Source organism: Pseudopodoces humilis, chromosome 6 (assembly GCF_049639895.1).
Source record: "Pseudopodoces humilis isolate 2021_Gansu_Grassland_sample_001 chromosome 6, ASM4963989v1, whole genome shotgun sequence".
NCBI classification, from domain to species: domain Eukaryota; kingdom Metazoa; phylum Chordata; class Aves; order Passeriformes; family Paridae; genus Pseudopodoces; species Pseudopodoces humilis.
Genome location: NC_142205.1, coordinates 8,086,914 through 8,107,804, shown reverse-complemented (window position 1 = coordinate 8,107,804; position 20,891 = coordinate 8,086,914). Strand labels below are relative to the sequence as shown.

At 37.0% G+C, this 20,891-nt stretch overlaps 1 protein-coding gene across 6 annotated transcripts in view; it reads right to left on the bottom strand.

Annotated features, from left to right (window-relative positions):
- The window catches only part of NSD2 (nuclear receptor binding SET domain protein 2), a 74,534-nt gene that overhangs the window by 27,673 nt on the left and 25,970 nt on the right, over positions 1 to 20,891 (bottom strand). For 4 of the 6 annotated variants that reach the window (XM_088056789.1, XM_088056792.1, XM_088056793.1 and 1 more), the window contains 9 exons: positions 16,891 to 17,056; positions 13,192 to 13,358; positions 12,328 to 12,819; positions 7,843 to 7,987; positions 6,749 to 6,826; positions 5,178 to 5,296; positions 2,990 to 3,094; positions 1,688 to 1,769; positions 590 to 714 (listed from right to left, as the gene is read on the bottom strand). In XM_088056789.1, the coding sequence (XP_087912915.1) occupies positions 590 to 714; positions 1,688 to 1,769; positions 2,990 to 3,094; positions 5,178 to 5,296; positions 6,749 to 6,826; positions 7,843 to 7,987; positions 12,328 to 12,819; positions 13,192 to 13,358; positions 16,891 to 17,056 (1,479 nt within the window). The remainder of the gene's footprint in view (positions 1 to 589; positions 715 to 1,687; positions 1,770 to 2,989; positions 3,095 to 5,177; positions 5,297 to 6,748; positions 6,827 to 7,842; positions 7,988 to 12,327; positions 12,820 to 13,191; positions 13,359 to 16,890; positions 17,057 to 20,891) is intronic. The other 2 variants (XM_088056790.1, XM_088056791.1) reach the window with 2 other exon arrangements.

Below are 20,891 nucleotides of genomic sequence, written 5' to 3'. Positions count from 1 at the left end.
AAATATGCAGAGCTAAGACTATGATTAGCAAGTATCAAAAAAGATACATCCTTCACTGTCTGTTTAACTCTATTGGGGTTTGAGCTATTTGCATCACAGAGAAATAGCACTAAAACAGCCTGAAAACTAATTTGAGTTAAAAGGGACTCTGCTGAGAAGACTGTCCAGTTCTAGATCAAACAGAGGATTAGGCAATTTGCTTCGATATAAAAGCTATGGCAACATGACAATATTGAGTTACATAATGTAACTAATGTAGTACACTTACATAAAAATCTGTAGAAGAAAATACAGAACACACTGGCATTTTACTTTGCCTCTAATAGAAGGTTACAATTCTAAAACGTTGTTGGTAAATACATTAAAAACCACAATAATATCTCGAAGTCCCCAAATCAGACGTTCGTGTTACAATAAATGATTTGCAATGCACACTTTAACAGGTTTCACAGAGGCCAAAACTGTAACTTGTCTAGAGCACCAACGTTAGAGAATTCGCCTTTGATTTTTGCTTTTCTTTAAAAACAAGATTCACACCTGATAATTTCTGTAATTAAATGGCTGTGTGCAAACACCACTTTTTTTTTACCTCATTCTCAGTTAAGGAAGCTGAAGGAGATGAACTCTTGCTAAAAGCAAGAGTTGAAGATTCTGCTGCTGAAGCCCGATTTCGCTTCTTCAGAGGTTTACATGCATCAGACAGATTTTTCGTTGCTGTAAAATAATTTTGGTTTACAAAGTGAAGTTTGGAACTTTAAAATGTTATCTCCCTGAAGCCATTTAAAATATTCCTTCAGATACAGGAAGGAATTATTTAGGTATGTCTTCTGGGCACTTATATAGGACTGACTGAGCAAACACAAAGCTTCTGAAGCCATGTGTTCTGGCTTGATTTTAAAATTAAAGGTTTCCATTAATCAAACACGTGCTAAAAAATGTTTTGCCAATTTTTTATCATCTCATTTCTATTAAAATCAAAGTATCTTGTGACTTAAGACCTCTTTAAAGCAGAGGTAACAGTTAGGCCTAAATGAGCTCATCACAATCTGAGTACCACTAACACTCCGTTAAGAGAAAATTTATATACAGGAGCCAAGTACCACACATTAGCTATGGCACATCACCACTTCTACACCGTGCAGGACTTGCTGAAGCTCGCTTCTCTTTGGCAAATCATTGTAACACCTGAAGAGACATGCTCTGATAGCAGTTACCTTAAACTTGAGCATCATTAACAAGCCTGACTTTGGCGTTTTGATCCAAGGTTCTACGGAATTCCCTCTCGTGCTCCACACTGCCTCCCATCAAGCACCATTTCAAAGGACTAAAACCCCAAAGTACCTGATGACACTGACAGCCACTGCACCTGTTTTACTGGGCCAGTGCAGTGGGCAAACAGTGGGGAGCAGCAGGGTTTGTTCCCTGCTCGCCGAGATCTCCAGCTTTAATCTGGTGCCATCACACGGGGAACTTGTGAACTGCTGCTCTCAATCAGCAAGGCACAATTTCAGTCCAGGATTGAGCTCCAGGAGGGCAGTGAAGGAACAGGGCTCCCCCCCAGCTGTGGCACAGTGCCTGCAACTGCTCACTGAGTCAGCAGAATTTAGCTGGCTGCCTCAGATAACCTGGGCATTTTAAAATTATTTAATTGAAAAAGTTACATTAAAACTTATTCTGACCACATTACCTGACTGGTTCTTTTGTGAAGAGGAGGTTTCTGTGACCTTAGAAGAGTTTGTTTTTGCTGTTTTGTCATTGCTTGTCTCCCTCTGTCACAAAAAAAAATATGAAAAAATAAAAAAACTCCTAATTTATGAGTGGTTGGATACAACTGGCAATTAGTTCTGGATTTATGTTATTAAAAAGAAAGTGTCTTTACAAATATTTGAATGGTACTGTAGTTAAACTAGCCCCACTTAAGTGATTTTTAAAACTCATTTACAGCACAGGGTACAAACCCAAAAACAAGTGAGAAATATTAAGGAACACAGTACTTCAGCATCCCACTTATCCATCCCAAATTCAGCATATCAAAAGTGGAAATGCTAAATGAACACCAAACTTGTAAATTATCCTTACTACTCTTTGTACAAACTGGTCAAATTAAAACCTTTAATTATCAAAGGTGAATTGCAGAATTAGTATAAAAATTTGAGACTAAACCCTGTGCAGAACTCTAAGTCTCAGAGAGGCTTGCTCCCAACTCCACAACTTATAGCAGTGCCATTTTTTAAATTACTATGGTTAAGATTGTTTCAGCATTTCCAAAATAAAATCACTATTTTCAAGGGAGAATAAACAGCACCTAAATTTGCCCCATATTGAGAATTCCTGACCAAAAGTTTAGGCCAAAAACTGGGTAAGTTTTTGTCAAATCTTGGTCAAAATTAAGACTCTGTTCCTTACACATGCCATTATTTTTTTCCATGTTACAAATTCATTCGAATTACTAAAACTGTAGCCTAGAACACTTAACCCTGACACATGCTCACCTGATTAATAAGCACAACTCTACTGAACAGAAAGCTTTATGCACATTTCCAATGCTTTACATGTTTTTTCAGTCCTCATCTGACAAGTTTTCCTGAAGAAAGATGTGCAGGTGAACACCTCAAATCAGAGAACTGATTTCCTTTGTAAAAAACACAGGAATGGCTGCAGATGTGCCACGCTGTGCTTTTACTGAGCTCTAAGCATCCTAAGCTGTCCTACCACCAATGCCACCAGAGGCTCTCAGTATCCATTTTCTAAGATTACTGTTACACTTCTGGGTAAAAATCAAAGAAAAGAGAGTCTCAAGAGGATGGTGCCAGACTCTTCTCCATGGTGTGCAATGACAAGACATTGAGTAATGTCTTGCCATAAACTAAAACACACAAAGTTCCACCTCAACGTGAGGAAGATTTCTTTACTTCGGGGTGGCAGAGCATTGGAAGAGCTGCCCACAGAGGTCGTGGAGTCTCCATCTCTGGAGACATTCCAAACCCACCTGGACACATTCCTGTGTAACCTGCTCTAGATGACCCTGTCTTGGCAGGGGGATTGGACTGGATGATTTCCAGAGGCCCCTTCCAATCCTAAGGATTCTGTGATTCTGTAAAAATGTACAGGATAGTTCATTCTTAAATTTAAAGCACACTTTACAGAACCCCCGTTTTGTTAATGTGCATTTTATATACATCACCAAAGCAACAATGAACAAACTGGTTTTTCAAAACTTCCATATGGGTACTTATAGCTTGGTTACTTTATATGTAAACATTGATTTTGTTATTGTATATAATAAGAATTAAGGACAAAGGGAGAGTATAACCCACAACTCTTGTGCAAGAAGTAAAATGTCATGAAATTAAAGCTCCTCCTATCCAAAATGATTGCAATTAAAGCCTGCAGGTAAACTGGGAATAGCAGAAAGGAGGTGTATGGTTAGTGATTGCTTTTTTGAATCATTACATAGATGTTTTCACTGTCTTTCACTGAAACGTTCTACCAAGCAGCAGCACATACAGCTGGAAGTGCCTTGGGATTGTGAAGACAGGAAAAAGACTAAGACAGAATTTCTAAAACAAACTGCAAACCATATCTGACCTTTCTGTGGAGCACAAACCCTGCTACATGCATTTAGAGTTTCCAAACTACCTAATATTTAGATACATCAAACCTCTTGTAAGCACTTCTGATAAACTGACTAGAGAGAGAATGTTTTTAAAATGCACATTATAAAGCCAGTGCCATTAGTGCTATCAATATTATGGGAATCATTCACCTCATTTGGTTATTTATTTTCCTGCTGGTATATTCACATGTGTGTCACAGCACCAAAGATACCAGAACCTCCCATGCATGAACTATACTGCAACCACCTTTCATCCTGCTTCTGAGAATGTAGGCTAATTGTAGTGTCCAAATGCTGGTGGGACAGGAAAGTACCTTTAGAACTGTCAAAACAAGGACTTTACAGGAGGAATTAATTATATTAAGTAAACCTCATTATTCCATGTATCTAGTGTATTATAGAGTATTATTAGACAAGTTTAAAAAGGTTTGAAAAACTACTCCTAGAAAGACGCATTAATATGCAATGACTAACCCATTCCAGCAAGTAGTGCAAAAACCAGGTTTGGCCCTTCTTTTTGCAAAGGTAACAGCATTAAGAATTATCTGTCCCTTGCTGACTGGCTCATTAAGCCTATTTTGAAATTGTATTTTTTTTATATATATTAAACTCTAAAACAAGTTGTCTTAATATCTACAATATCAACAGAAGTAGCAAAATAACCAGCCCATCAAATAAATGACACCTGACACCTACAAATAAGACCTCCACAATTCAATTAAAAAAATAAGTCTACCGCTTTTCCTTCTATGAGGTTGTTTCATTTCATTGCAGTACCACTGGAGTTCTGAGCTTAAGTCTATGGTACTCACACTACAGTATGATACTGCAATAACATACCTGAACACATGTGTGAGCTAAGCTTTCCACACAAGTAAAACCCATGAAATTCACATGCTCTACATACATTAGAGCATGAAATTCACATGCTCTAAAACTGTGCCTCAGTCTCCACAAGATTTCTGCTGTCCACAGACATAGTGACCTATGTGAGGAAAATTCTCATTCTCACAACTAAACTAACCAGAAAAGGAGCCTATGATTTGTGTGATAAATATACTTTTACTGTATAAATATAAATTTACTGCAGTCTCCTAACCCAAGAAAAGGGTCAGCATGCCACTCTAAAATGTCCTGTAGCCTTCCAGTTCATGAAAAGTAGTTTTCCTGTTTTGCTTTACTTCCTTTCCTCTCTTCTGACTTCTGTCTAAAGTAACTATTGACTAAAGGTTATTTCTTTTACATCCTGGTAAAACTAACTCCAAATCAGGAGGAAATAAAAAGAACTACAGAGCATAACACAGAGAGGTCATGCCTCCCTCTGCACACTCCTTTGGGAAACAGTTTAAGTAGCAAGTGGGACTTGTCATACCTCCATCCTCCAAACCAAAGGAAAAAATCCCATAGTGGTAAGGTCACATGTATCTCTGAATATTGACAAGAGTATGATATATGGACATTTCTTTTTTAATCCTGAAAATGGAAATGCTGACAAACTTAACTACAGCAATGTGACTGGTGCTGCTATAAATCAACCCCAACAAACCAACAATATAATTACCTTCCGATTATTCTGCTTATCCATCCTGAGTCTTTTCCTAGGTGCTTCCTGAACTTCAAAATCTTCTGTAGGCTCCTTTGTCCTCTTTTTTTGGTTTCTTTTATTTCCATGTAAATTACCTTGGGATGGGGGGATGGGGGAAACTCACATGAAAAATAATCTAAAACCCACTTTGAAATTATTTGAACTGATCTAGTTACTTAAGGTACTTTTCTTTTAGTCATTATTTTTAAAACATGGTTAAACATTAACACAGTTTGATGACCTCTTTTTAGGGACTGGTTTCTGGTGCTGAAGACTTACTCTAGAACAAATGCAAATCAACTGCTTAAAACTAAAGTTATTTTACAAAGATGAGGCTACCTATACAAGCACTAGTTTAAGATCTGAATGTTACTGCCCAGCATTTATTTCATATCATCAGGCTGCATGTGGTTATCTATACAGCTTTTAACTCTCCTGCCACTTTGTAACTGTGTCTTACCACTAGAATTACTTTCTAACTCTCCTCCTTAAGCCTACTTTAAGTTCTCCAAACAATACAGATGAAGATACTGGTGACATCTATTAAGGGGCCTCTGAAAAAGACATCACCAATTGTACAGATTAATTCTCTTTCTGGTATGGCAATTCCAGACTGTAACAAGCTGACTGTATTTTACATGAGACCATAAGATCCCTTGCCTTTATGAACCAGAATCCTATGAACAGAACCACGCTGGCCATTTTAGACCAGAAAGTTATTCATGTATTTAGATGGTTGTTCACTGTAAAGTTCAAGCAGGTGCTAAATACAAAAGGTCAGTGAGTAATCTACATACCCCTGCCACAGGTTCCACTATTGTCTGCACCTCAAAAAGAAAGATGAAGGTTTGGGAAGTGGTCTGTTTCATCAAGATGAAATGACAACATAATTACACTCTCCAGTACTCTCTAGTTTATGAAGCTACAGAGTATTATTCCTATGAAAATTGCAAGCTCCAGGGACACAAATATGTAAACTGAAAATTGCCCTACAGCTACAAGCATTCTATTCCAGTGGGAACAAATATCTGTAAATATTAAAAATATAGCAACTTGAAAACAGGGATCATTTTCAAATTAATGTTCTTATCTAAACAATCTAGGACATATTCTATGATCAAACCGAATCCACAAAGCAGACTGAAATGGCTCCAGGAGAACCTGCTACTTACAAAAAGCCAGCAAAAGAAATCCCACAACATTCTTCCAAGTTTAAGATAAGAGGATTTAAGATGGGGAACAAGTGAACTGACATATTTTCATCTGCAGATAACTATAAATGTACACAATATATGTACTAGAAACACCTGGTACAGGTACAATTTCAATTACATTTCTTGCAATATGACACTGAGGAAGGTGAACAAAATTCAGCACTACAGTGTTAAGATATTTAATTCGGGATCCATTAAAGTTCTAACGTCAAGGAAGACAACATCTGAGATAAAATAAAGAGATTATGATACGTGGGCAATTACATTAAAAAAATACACTCAATAGCTACTTATAATGATGAGCTATTTGCACACAACACAAATTTCAATTACTTCTGGATCTTGATCTCCTTTTAGGTGAGTCTTGAAACACTTTACGTTTGGCCTCTCCAATATTCTTCAATGATGAACCTTGAGAGATACAGAATGTGTTTTTTTTTTAAACTGATATCCAAATATTTAACACTTAAAATTTAAATTTAAAAACTTTTCAATTTTCCACAAAATGATGTTATTTCACACACACACACAGATAGTTAACAAAACTGACTGCCATTTTTATACAAGTTTTTCCAAGTCTCACAAACTTTCAAACACTCCCTCTCATTCTTGTCATTGCCCAAAGCAGCACCTGTTGGCTTCTAATACTTCCATAGTAAGTCTTCTTACAGTGCTGTAAAACTATTTAAATTTGAAAAATGATAGCTAGTTAAATTTGATAAAGTTCATGCAAATGGCAAACTATCTTCTTCTTTCTCCTTTCTCAAACAAGTGACTCCAAACCCCCTCAAATATTTTAGAAAACAATCAAGACTGTTCATCAAAAACAAACACCAGGAAACAGCAACAAAAAATAAAAGGAGAAAAAAAATAAAGTATTCACAAACTTGCACAAAGTCCTAAAATCTTTGAGTAGCACAATAAAATGCCAAATGGGTGAAGGGTTCAGGATAAAGTTTGGAATAGTTCTTCCTGAGTTGCTGATGATGTGAAATAATACACTTCAGGTATATATGAAGAAAAGGTGTGGCACTGATTAAATTTTTAAAACCATTTCTAACTGTTCTACAAAACATCTCAAATTTTACTAGCAGTAACACTTCATCTTCCCACCATCCACTTGTAACAAGCAGTGGATGCAATGGCAGCTGCTTATGGGCAGAAGAAGAATGAGAAATCAGCAATGTCTAAACAGCAGAAAGTTTACATAGAACAACTTTTCAGAACAATGAGCAAGAAATGTAGACTTCATGGGTTGCGTTTATTGTAACCATTGGCATTCCTTTGCTATTGGCACAAACACCAAGAATTAAAACTGGAAAACAGTGAAAGCTGCTTTCCCTACAGGGTCTCAAATATGTGCTTAGTTTAACGCCACTATGTATATCAAATTTAGTTAGAGTACACTAGCACAGTTTTACGTTTACCAGAGTCTTCTTCAGATTTGGGAGAGGTCACTATGGCAAACTTTGTGTTATAGCGAGCTTTCTGTTTTTCACTAAGCATGTTCCACTGCGATTCGAGCAGTTCTTCAATCTCCTCACTTGAAGCATCTGGATGTTCAGCAACCACCTATACATGCAGAAATAGGGTTGAATTAAAAAAAAAGGTGACCATTGGAAAGAATGGTGTACACACTTCCATCACGTTGGAAAACTGGATACAAACAAGTTATCTAATATTTCTGCTGCAGACAGAACTATAATAAAATCTACAGTACTGTATCCAGTTTTGCTTTGAATAACCACTTCTCTCTCTGTATCTTAAAAAAAATAATTGACTAGCTTATTCAGAAGTATTAAGACTAATTTTGGAAGTATCTATTTGCCTTTTACCATTCAAAAAATGGAGCAAGTATAAATCTTGTCCTGTGGTCATTCAAAAAAATGTGTACTGTTTCTCAATGAAGTTTAAATATATATCCACAAATGACAGGCAAGCAATACTGGAATATATGCTTGCCTAGAAAGAAATCCATCAATTCACAGCAAAACTCATTAATCATAGAACTCAGTACACCTAACTCAGTAGAGAGATTTATACAAGTGAGCATCTGATGCAACATTTTCCTTTATTGATTCATCATTATTTTTGTATTATGCATATGAACACTGGGAACTCACAAGCTGTGCATCTTTTTTTATGTTATAAGCAGGACACATAATACCCAGCAATATGGAGTTTAATAGTTTCTGTAAGTTTATTCAACACCCCCCCACCCCCCCCAGTATTAAAAAGAAGGAAAAAATCCTCCCAAACTCCTTCAGTATACCCCTATTTCTGCTTAAGGAAAATCAGATTTGACTAATCATACAAAAATCAGATTTGACTAAACAAAAAACTCTATGCTACTCTACAGAAATGAAACAGGATGTTTAAAAACAATCTTTCTCATCTCATTACCCAGCATTCACCAAAATCCTATTTGAGTGATGCAACTGATACCTCAAAAACAGAGAGCAAATTAAAAACTAGGTCAAGAAAGCAAATCATTCAAAGAGTAATAACACTATTCAACAGAACAGAAATACAATTTTTCTGATAAGGTGAAATGATTAAACCTAATTTTTTTTAGAATTTAGGGTTTAAAACTACATTTCCTGTTATCATACAAGATGCAAGTGTGACTGTTGGTTTTCCAGGTGTTAAAATAGTTGCAGTACCTTCCATCTAGTATGGAAATCCATGCTTTAATTTTTCTCCTAGTAGAGTACTAAGAATTGTCTTGTTTCTATCTGGCATGATCCTTCTGCATAAGGCTTGAGGAGTACAACTACCTTCGAAAGCCTCTACTCAAAGTTTGATTAAAATCCAACCACTATTCACATTATTGAAAGGGAGGAACATAAGCACACAAGGATACCTCCTTCCACAAATCTCACTTCTTCAGGATATGCATGAAATTAGCATCAATTTGGACTGTTACAAATGTACAGGTCATTGTGCTCAATGAGGGTACAGAGGCATTTAATTCTCAAAAAACCCCTAGATTTATTAGGACAAATGAGATACACATTACCTCTAGTCTCAACAAAATAAGAATAAAAATAACTTTCAGCTGACTAAGCAGTACTATGAAATGACAAGGAAAAGACACGCAGAATTCTTAATGGTAAAGGGACCCTTGCAAATAAGGCCTCCAAGGAAAATGCTCAGTAGTCTTCTACAAAGTCTCCCTGTTAGTGAAATTATTCCTTAATTTTCCTCACAACAGACGCAAGGCCCAAATCAATTAATGTAAACAGTGTCACTCTCTTCCTCTCACTTCAATGACACCTTTATCTCCAGTCAGATACTTCCTTCCAATGCTTACTAGGCTTGTATGTTTCACAGGGGAAGCACATAATACAATAGCACACAATACATCTTTACTCCTTTGGTAACAGCACAAAATACTTAATGTGGCACTACAACGACAGAAGTGCTCTAAGCTTTCAGCACCTCCCTCAGGGATGTGGGAAGTATGTCTCTTAAATCATTAAAAGCATTCTCCAGCAGTTAAATAATAATAATAAAATCAAACCAAGATATGAATCTCACTACCACACAAAGCCAGATTCCAAGCAAGACACTGCAGAAATGGCTCTGTTTTTAAGACAGCTCGGTATTATTAGAAGCTCCATAAGAGTAGTCTTCAGTCATCCCTTTTGCTTCCGTCCCTTCCCAAGACTGGGGACAGAGAACCTCTTCTGGGTCTGTAATGTTCCTTTTTTCTAAGCTTCTACATGCTAATAACTAAGAAAGCCATACACTACACTTTCCAATGCCACCAGTACAAGTAGCTCAAAACCAGGTTTCTTTTTCAGCCAACATTATTACTCTTTCTAAAGCATCAGAACAACTGCAACACAACAAAACAAACTCTTGGTAAAAGTCATGTAAGTTGAAATAGATAAGCCTAAGGGAAAGGGACACTCCAAATACTGGACTGGATACAATCTCCACTTTCCACCAATGGCATGAATCTGCCATTTTCAAAGCAACATGCAAGGCAAAAAGAATAAATATCTAAATTGGTGTTTTCTCACTTTGCCAGTCAAATTCCAACCAAGACAAAGGGAAGACAGTTCTTTGGATGATCAGTCAGAGGTATCTGCAGCTTTCACAACCTAGTTCTTTTCTACCCACAGAAGTGTTTCTGTACCTGTTAGAATGGATCACACATTCAGGCAGATTTGGGCTTTCATGACAGATCTCATTAAAAGGTACTCTAGGCAGAAATGGTAGGATGCCCTGTCTCTAAAAATATGCAGTATTTTTAAACTCACTTCCTTAAACTTTGTGCAACATTAGCCACTATCATAAGTGAGAATTTCAAGTTTAAGAAAGTTTCTGTTTCCTGAAATGACACTGAAGACAAAGCATTTCCTCAATTTCATATATTCTAATAGTCTTCATATTTTCCATCTATTAATTTGAGAATGACAGTATAACCACAGTAGGGAACAGAGCCTGATAACTGGCAAAGAAAACAGAATTATCAGAGACTCAGCACATCTCTTCTCTGCAATGTATGTTTGGCTAGGAGTCCATAAAGCCAGCCATCATAACCTCATTTCTTACAGAGAAGCAATTTTATGTCCCTCAATATTGCGAAAGACTTCTTGCTACATACACTGAGGGCTAAGGTAATTCCCTCTTGCAATGTCACTTACAGAAGAACTGTGAATAGAACTCATGTGTCTCTAACATGAGATAGATGATTTACCCATAAAGCTTCTCAAAATTAGTATGTCAAAACTGGTATTTAATGGTCTAGCTACAAAACCATTTTCTTTCCAGAGCCAGAAAACTTCAATGCCAATGCTTTTCTTAATTTAACCAAAGACACTAATAGCTTTATGTAACACTCTGCTCATTTTCATTCTCAATATTAGCTTAGGTTTCAATGATCTAGTAAGATCCCAAGTTGAACCACAACTAATTGACTTCCATACAACAGAATCTGCTTTCCAATATTTCTTTATGAAGTTTACATCTCTTAATTATTTTCTACAAATATGCTAAAATGAAGTCAACCACTCAGTAGCTAAAGAGTATGACCAAGTCACCACTAACTTCCTGATCCTTCTGTGAACAGTATGTAATAGTACAAGAAAATGTGTATCACACTAGCTTCAGATCATGGAATAGCAGTGCAAATGGAGCAAAAGGTTGTAAGGAAGAAAAAATTATAGTCCTGATTTTAAAGTAATGAGCCACACCAGCAGTACTGCTTCTACACTTTAAACAGTCTTTCTAAAAATTCTTGGTAATAAGGTATTTATTTATTCTACCTTGTATTAGAGTATAAGTGCCTCAAGAGGACCTAGTTTCTGTCCCAGCAGATCGCACACACTGAGTGATTTTTACAAGCTTTGGTAAGCAGCTTCTTTTGAAGCTCAGCAAAAGGTTCTGGGTAAGTAAATGTGGTTTTGAGGTGTTCCAAGATAAGGGAACACAGAAGCAACTGAGCCATATCCTCAGAAAGAATGCAGAAGCTATCTACAAACAGATTGTCATAAACAGCATAATCTTTGTTATATTTGCCTGAGCATGTACGTATGCATATCTATTATATTGTAAATACATTAAAGACAAAATATGGCTAATACAAAGGACTGTTAGCTTGTGTGGGAAGATACTAACACAACTTTTGCTTCAAATACAAAGGCAGTTATCACCACCTTGTTTATATTGCGCCTTTCCTTTCCTCCTTCCTTTCCCCTTTCCTTTCCTTTCCTTTCCTTTCCTTCCCCTTTCCCCCTTCCCCTATTTCTGTCTAGAATAAGATTTGATGCAGGCATACCTTGTCAAATCCAGAGTATTATGGATTGTACAATAATAACTTATTTTTGTTTACTAAAGACGTTTCTTTAAGTACAGAAATGAGAAAAGGCAATCAACAATAGTAACAGCTAAAAGAGACTAACCTCATCTCTGTACTTCTGACAAAAGACCAAAAACTGAGATACTGCATCGCCCTTTCTGCTTCGTGGAGTAGATGCTGGAGTTTTCTTTCTATTGAGAGGGGAGCCTATCCCTCTTTTGGATTCTGCCTGTTCAGATGACTTTTGAGGAGTAGTATTCTTATCCTCCAACTGACTGCTCTCTTGCATATCATCAGTGGCAGACAGTTTTGATGTCCTTCTCCTCCTCTTGCTGGGAATGCCAGACTCCTTCATTGATTTCAGATTTGGAGTGGTTTCTTCATTTGAGTAGGATGACTCATCCATCTCCTCCAAGGGTTCCACAGCAATGCCAACCTCCTTTGCCACTCGAGGATTAAGATGAGGTCTGTCCCTGATATAGATGAAGGTGTACTTGGCCTTGCGCTCCTCCACTGTCATGGCCACGGCTTCACTGGCTTGCTTCACACCCATCTCCCACTGCGGCCGCAGCTTCCCTGACACGGGCTTTAGCATCTGCAAGAGGAGACAACCGTGAGAGGAATCTGCCCGCTTGTGATTTCAAAATGCTGACACTAACATAAAACAATCCCAAGAGAGTAACTGTCATGCAGATCTGTAATTCAGAGTTCAAATGGAGCTGTATTTGGTAGTACTAATACCACACATGAATCCATGACAAGACAGAAGAGTACTAATTTTTACTGAGTAACAGTGGTAAATCACCCCATCCTTTGAAGCTGTAAATGAAATGTAAGACTCCAAGCTCCTGTGAAACAAGCAGTCTTTAAATTTTTTATAATACCTACTTATATCTCTTATATCTGTACATATCTGTAATGTTTAAATAAAAAACTCTGAGTCTTGCCTGATTTGGTAACCTCTTACCTTTATTTTCTCTGCTTTAGTGAGGGCTTGTCTTGCGCTCTCTTGGCATAATTGTTCAAACTGATCTTTTTCTTTGAAGGGCACCAGGCTCTTCTCAAATATCCAGGCTCTCTCTGGGGCATCTCCAAAAAACTGAACATGATATTGACGAAAACTCTTTTTCTGTCCTGAAAATTAAAAAAGCACATGTATTTAAGAAGATACAGATTCTGGGAAGTCTCTGCACTTTCAGACCTGAAGTCTGTAAGCTGCTACAGTTGCCATAACAAAAGCACAATAAAACTGGATAACCTTTCAAAAAACCACTTAAACCAGCCTGAAAGTCTCTGAGATATAATGTATGAAGTGTGACCCAAAAGCTCAATAGTTTAATTCCCAGCAAGAACACGCTTGGCTAAATTAAGTCGAGGTTACAATCACCTGTCAGTTTTCCATGTATATTAACTTTACATGTAAGTCTGGGTATTCCTGAAAATGAATTCAGCATTCATTTCTCAGTGAACACTGAGAAAGTTCCATAGCTTGGAGAGCTTGTACACTCAGCCTCCTCTCCGAGTCTCCTAAACTTTATCTTTTAATATTCTTAAACATACTTCAGACACATACTTCATCTGGTTTTAACCCTTGCAATCAAAACTTCCTATTAATCAAGATTTTTCAGGAATCCAAGAAATCAGTCAAGATTTTTCAGGAATCTAAATAATCAAATAAAGGATTTGGCTGGTGGAAGGGAGAGTGGAGTGATAAGAGTACAGTTTTGAAACCTAAATAAGAAACTTTTTTTTTTCCTCTAAAACAAAAAATATTCCCCTTTTTCTCCTAGGAAAACAAGAGGAATATTGTCTCGCTGTGGTACAACCTCTCCCTTTGAAAGGTCTCAGCTATTCCACAGGGAAGGGGGAATAAGCCACTTTCAAAATTCATCAAAGGGTTCATAGTTAGTTAATAATGAATTTCTAAAAGGCCGAGGTACGAGATCACAGATTAAGATGTCCTCTAACACATTGCTCATTAGAACTTGTAGATTTGCTAAGTGTTCAAATTATGGTCTTATTTAAAAATAGAAAATGTTTTAACCCCCATTTCTTGCAATTCAATCCTGCTAGATCCTGCTCCCTAAGTATCTGTGGTTCCCCCAGTGTCACCACACCAGTTTGTCCAACACATAGACTGGACAGCAGAGGAACTCAAGTAAGGATGGACACCCAGTAGGTACAAATAACAGCCACAATTCTCTGTTACAGATGACTTCAAACTAGGTCTAGATTCCAACAGGAAGACACCGCATGTTTTCAGGCGTAGTCACCAAACAGATCTATGAAATTGCTTCATACACTATTTTTGGGATTTCCAGAGCTAGAAAGAACTTTCTTTTCATGGTGATTCAGCCAATGGTTATTTTAATAGGGGAATAATCTCGTTGTAAAATGTTATAACTGGAAGGGTAATATGAAATCAATCTAATTAATGGTATGGGCAAAAATTTTAATATATCCATGTGATGTTTTATAACAATTACAAACTTATGCTATATATAAAAACATCTATGAGAACTACAAGAACAATAATGACTCGTCTGAGATCAGATAGGAGAATCTAGAGGAAGGGCAGAGGCAAAGTCTTGGGATTGTAAACATCACACATCCAATCAGTAGTCTAACATATGTTCCTGTGTTGCACAGTCAGGAACAGTTCTCTTGCACAGTAACTACTTTGTGCTCATCAAGAAAGTGTTTAAGGAGTGACTACAGAGCTCTTATGTGTTAATCTACGACTTAATCTGCCTATTTTACCAGGATGCCCTGGCTACACACAGGGATGCCACAGGCCATGTTTCCAACCACCTGTAAAGAGCTGCCAAGAGCCCATTTTCCAAGCAGCTTTGTGTCTGTGCTCCTTTTGCACTGTAAAGTTGGACAGCTGTAACGAGACTAAATTATAGTGCCTGCCACTGGAGTCACTAAACCTAGTGGGGAATCTTCAGGTATCCTCTCAGAGTTGAATCTGTACCAATGCTCCTGGATAAAATAATGCATTAATTAATGGTTGTTACATAGGGAAACTTATTTTTTGGCCCACAGAATCCTGAAACAACTAGTTGTTGGCAGTTTGGGAGTGTTCTGGGAACCTACCACTTCCCTGTTGCTTCTCTGTATCTGAGCATCTGTGGTTGACCACAGCCAGAGACAGGATATTCAATGAGATGGAGCTTTAGCCAGACTCAGTACAGACTTTCTTACATTCCCACAAGTTGAAAGTTATTAATTTTTATCAAGCCTAATCAGCTGGAATGATCAAATCAACACACAGAAATTCAGACTGCTTATAAACACTTGATCCTAAGCCTAGAAATGAGAAATACAGAGATGTAGCTCAGTATTTCTACAACTCCCTGATGAAAGACCTTTCCTTTTTGCAAGAACAGACTTATGATAGTGCCTAAATAATAGAGTAGGTGGAAGGTAAGACACACATCAGAGTGCACTTAATAGTCAGGATGGCTGCCCAGACCCTGACTAAACTCCTCAAGGAAATGGCAGGCCCAAACCAACTCCAGAGCAAATATGAGAAATCACCATCATTCCCATTACTTCAAAGAGAGTGAAATTAACATTACAAAGTACATGGGCTCTTCTTTCTGTTAGTGCTTCACAGGCCGCATTCAGACATTTGGTATTGGGTTTTGCTCGGTATGTATCCATAATTTCTGATAAAGATGTACCATGAAGATTCTTGACAATGAACATAAACCTTGCTTCTTTCAAGGAACAGAGTAATTGTAAGGAACAAATAAACAGCTCTACTACTCTCAAAATCCATCTCTTTATGTCATAATAGACCTAGTAATCCAGAGACTAATAATGACAGGGACTGCCTAATCCAAACTCTGAAATCAGACTGCTACAAAGAAAATTTGTCTGAGGAGTCTATAAAACTCATTCCAAAACTGTATTATGAATGCTTGAAAAGGTTCTCAAGAAGCCATTTAGTTTACTACCGATTTTGAATCTAGCTATAATCCTAGAGACAGTAATTCAATTTGTTCCTAAAAACCTCCTATGAATGAGATCAGACCATTTCTCTGGTCAATCCACCCCAATGCTTCACTGCCTTCAGCCCTTCCAGCTCTTTCCTAATGTGTAGTCTAAACATTTATTGATACTAAGCCTCAAAAGTTTCAGGTATCAGAACAGAGAACAAAGGTGAAAATGAGATTAAGAAATTTTACAGATTCCTACCTAAAAATTTCATTAACACTTGGTAGTTCCTGCATTTAAAATCAACCAATAATTGTCTGTAGATATCAGTATTGACTATGAATCAGAGAAAATTTGGTTGCCTGAATTATGGATTGCTTTTAGTAAACTGGAATCATCAGGAATATTTAATTCCCATCAGCTTAAATAAAACTTTTAGCCTGTATCAATTCACCAAGCATCTCCACAGAAACAATGAGAAACACCATCAGGTTTGGTTTTTTCCTTTTTTTTAACAAGACTCCACACAGTTTGACAGATCACAATTTTGGTATCTTTCAGAGAACACTCGAGTTAAAAGACACACTGCTATATGCTCACAAACAGCATTTACATGATTTTAACATTCCTGTTGACAAGTTGCCGATCAACTGCATACATGAAGAACAGAATTTTTCCAAAGGAATCATTTTGTATACCTGAAGGAATCTGAATGACATACCTTTTAGTTTAGTGTAGGCATGGAGAACAGGATCAGCAGAAACCATACATGGCCACCAGGGGAAACCAGACACTTTTGACCACACTAGATCTCCTACATTATACTTCAACAGATGGATTTTTTCCTCTTTGATGGTACTTTGAGTTGCATCTCTCTTAGCAGGAGCCTTAAATTATTAAAAAAAAAAAAAAAAAAGCCAAACTGATCATCATCCTTTTTTAGATATGCACCAGGGGTGATTGAAGGAGGAAAATAAGAAACAGTTCATAAGAATAAAGAGCTGTCATGTTTGCTAGTAAACAACTATTGCATTTCATGTGTAATGAAAACTTTAAGCTTTAAGTCATAGCCTTTGCTCTCTAACAGTGAAAAAATTCCACATTCCAGTTACGGATTTGTTTTTAATTAGAAATATTGGCGAGTAAGCTGTGGTTTCCCTTTATCTTTTCAAATAACTGCTGAGAGACCATCAGGAAGGCTTACTTTGATTCCAAATACATTACCTGAGCACTGGATGTAATTGTGGAAGAGTCAACCTCCCTCTCTAATGAATATTATGAATCAAGTTAAGTGCTATGCACACAAATGTACTATTAGATTTTAAAATAACATCAAAAAAACCAAAACCAAACAAAAACCTCAGATGAGAACAGACTGAAATATTGTCTTTATGTCAGAATAGAAACTACATAAATAACCAGTTCTAAAACCCCAAGCCCTCCATCTTTCAGCTGTTTTTTCACACACTGAGAACTTGTAACATGAACCATTCCCCATATACTTCTGTGAGATTTTTTTTCTGTTCCAGTTCTAGCAATAAAAGTTTGTGAGTGCTCCATTGATGCTCTAAAGCTATTTTAGCTATTGGAAAACAATTACAGAACTATTTCCACTTCAAGGGATAGGTACACTGGTGTTTCATGTTCCCCTATGACAGACATATTTTTACTACATCATAACAAAATTCAGCAACACAGATATCTATTCACCAACTAAAATTCATTTCAGAATGAACAGAGTTAGCTGCATTTTGTCTTTTTGGATTCATCTGTTCTATTTGATATAAATAGAGTACACCTTTACCTAGGTAAGCACAGAAGGTGTCTCATTACAGACATATCACATATTTTATAAAATCACGTATTTTGAATCTCCTTTTTAACTTTCTAGTACTAAATTTATATGCAACATTCATCATTCATCTTGTATATACCAGCTTATCATTCAGAAGGCAGCTAAAATTAATTAAAAGTGGCAAGAGGAAAGAAGGAAGATAGTTAAGAAAGTAGAAATTAAGAATTTAGAAACAAGTACTTGGAGCATTACGCTGAATCAGAGTAGATCACTTCACCTTGTATAGATTTTCAAATCCAGAAAATACTTCCATAAATAATTACACATTATTTTCCAAACACAGACAACTGAAATCTTTGATGTGCTGCAACTGCATACAGATTAATTTGCAACTCAAACACAGAGGTACATGCAGTCAAAATCCCTAAAACTCAACATACTCAGAAATCCATTTCTCAAAGCTTTTAAAGCTCTGCTTGGTAAAAATACATGAAGCCATGTCCTCTGATTGCCAGGGACAATTACTCATCCAGTGATTCAGCTTTTCTGATGAATTCAGACCTGGTTCATGTGACTCCAGTTAGAGCTATGTTCCCATGTCTCAAGGTTTTTGGCTCTCTGAGGATTCTCTAAGACTGTCAGAAAATCCTTCCTGTGAATGTGCTCCAAGTCCAGCACTCTCAACAGATCTAAAAGATTCTGAGCAGATGTGAAAAATCAAATGCTCTTTCTAGCAGTTAAACACGATATGTTAAGTTATGATTAAAAGCTTAAAATTAAGAAGCCCATATGACAGGGGCAGGTCTAGAAAAACATTCATCCTAACAAAAACAAACCAACTTCAGCATTCCAACTGAAAAGGTAGGATGAAATTTTTTTTCAATGAGTCAACTCTTCAGAAATGTGAAAGTTGCTGAGGAGTCTGAAACTCATTTTTAATTTATGACTCCCTGTATTCTTCAGAAAGTGCAACTAAGCTACAAAGATTTATGACTCCAGTCTGAGTGGGAGCTGGCTGGAATAATGAAAAGGCTCTAGTACTGCTTCTAACTGCAGCATAATACAAAATGGGTGGCAGAACAGGGGTGAATATTGCATTCCAATCTGGCTGCAAGCACTCCACAAAATTTTAGAAATGCCCAGAATTCTTTTACTATACTAACTGGATGACAATAAAAAACTTGAAAATGACAGGCTCTGACAAAACCTGCAAGGTTTATCTATGGCATACTTATGCTTTTTTTCTATTGATAAAACATTTATACTTTAAAAGAATTGCAAAATACAGCACAGCATTCTATATCCATGGAGTTCTCATATGAGATTTTTAAAAAGTCTATAGAAAATATCACCATTTGCTCACTTCCATCTTACTTTCCCACATCATTCTGGATGAATTTGATTTTCTCATTCCAGGAATTGCTCTGATATATTCAATAGGTTATCTCAATAGTAAACAATGAGGTGCAATTTCTGGCACACACTTTGGACATGCAGCTGTAGGACATCAACAGTTTCTTCAATACTTCCTCTCAGAAACATTTTGCAAACCAAATGCAGTCATATGTATAGATTTTACTTCAGCATCCAGGTAGGATTATTTTAATTATTAATGCAAGGGGAGAAAGAAATAATTTCTAAACAAATTTGCCACCCACTCCCCTCATGGTTATCTCTCTTCTCATACACTGAGGATTGAAGCTTCTTTATGAGATACTTGTATTCTCTGCATTTTTGAAGAATAAGAGATCACTGTCAAGTTACAAATTGGTATAGAAAAAAATGTAATTCGGCTTGCAGTTTCCTTTTTCCTCCCAAAGGAAACAGAAATTGCCGTTTAGGGAAGTCTGAACTCATAACAATATGGGGTCAGACAGCACAGGGCATCCGACTGCACCCATGGAAGATGGAGAGGCAGGACTAGAGGCACAGTCCTGTGGGCTGTGTGAATGCATCAGAGGACAGGGAACACCTCCTCCTGCAAGGCCTGACCAATTCTTCCTGCGATGATACTTAAGCAGACACATTAAGATGGGAGACTCCTGGTTTAGATCACAACAGTAAAGAATGGGAATTCCACAAAAAAAAAAAAAATCAAACTATTTTATAATACCTTCCCCTCAAATTGTGGCTTCTTTGTGTCTTTTTCATGACCTTTCATTTCTTGGAATTGTTCTCATTTATAATTAGATCTCCTAGCCACTAATGTCAATAGGCTTCCTGCGCTGCAGAGGAGCACAGAACACTCTCTGGTTCTATCACTGCTAAGTCTGTATACTTATGCATATACATATACATACCACCCTGCATATGCCCCATCCCATTACCTTTTACTGCAGTTTTGCCAGAATTAAAACCATTTAATTGCAGGATTTCCTCCACCTCTCCTTCCTTAATTACAGGCAAGCTCTGTAGCCTGAGGAACTCCCACTTCAGCCACTGCAGCATCACCTTAGCCCCAAAACTTTAAACCAGTTATGCTAAACAACAGAAGGAAACAGCTTGGGAATCAGATTACTTTTCTACTTTAAGGAATTTGAGGATTTTGTTCCCCTTTCAAACACGAGACTGCAGAGAATTTACATACATGTGCAATGCTGAGGTGAGGACTCCCACACAGACTAATTCTAACACTGAATACACAAGCCATTCCACAGGCTTTGCACTACTCAGTATAGAAGACACAGAAATTCCTGACTTTCTAGTTTATTTTGTCCAGGAGGATGTGGAACATGAAAATGGAGTAATTCCTTTATAGCAACTGAGTTTTTCTTTGAGAAATTATAACTTGAAGAGAAGCAGCATACTCAAAAACTCATCTGGGCCAGAAGCTGCAATAGGCTGAGATGGACTGAAAACCAAAAAATTTAGCATGCCTTTCCTCTTTCCTTAACATATGACAGATTTGTTTGTCATTCCCTCAGCAC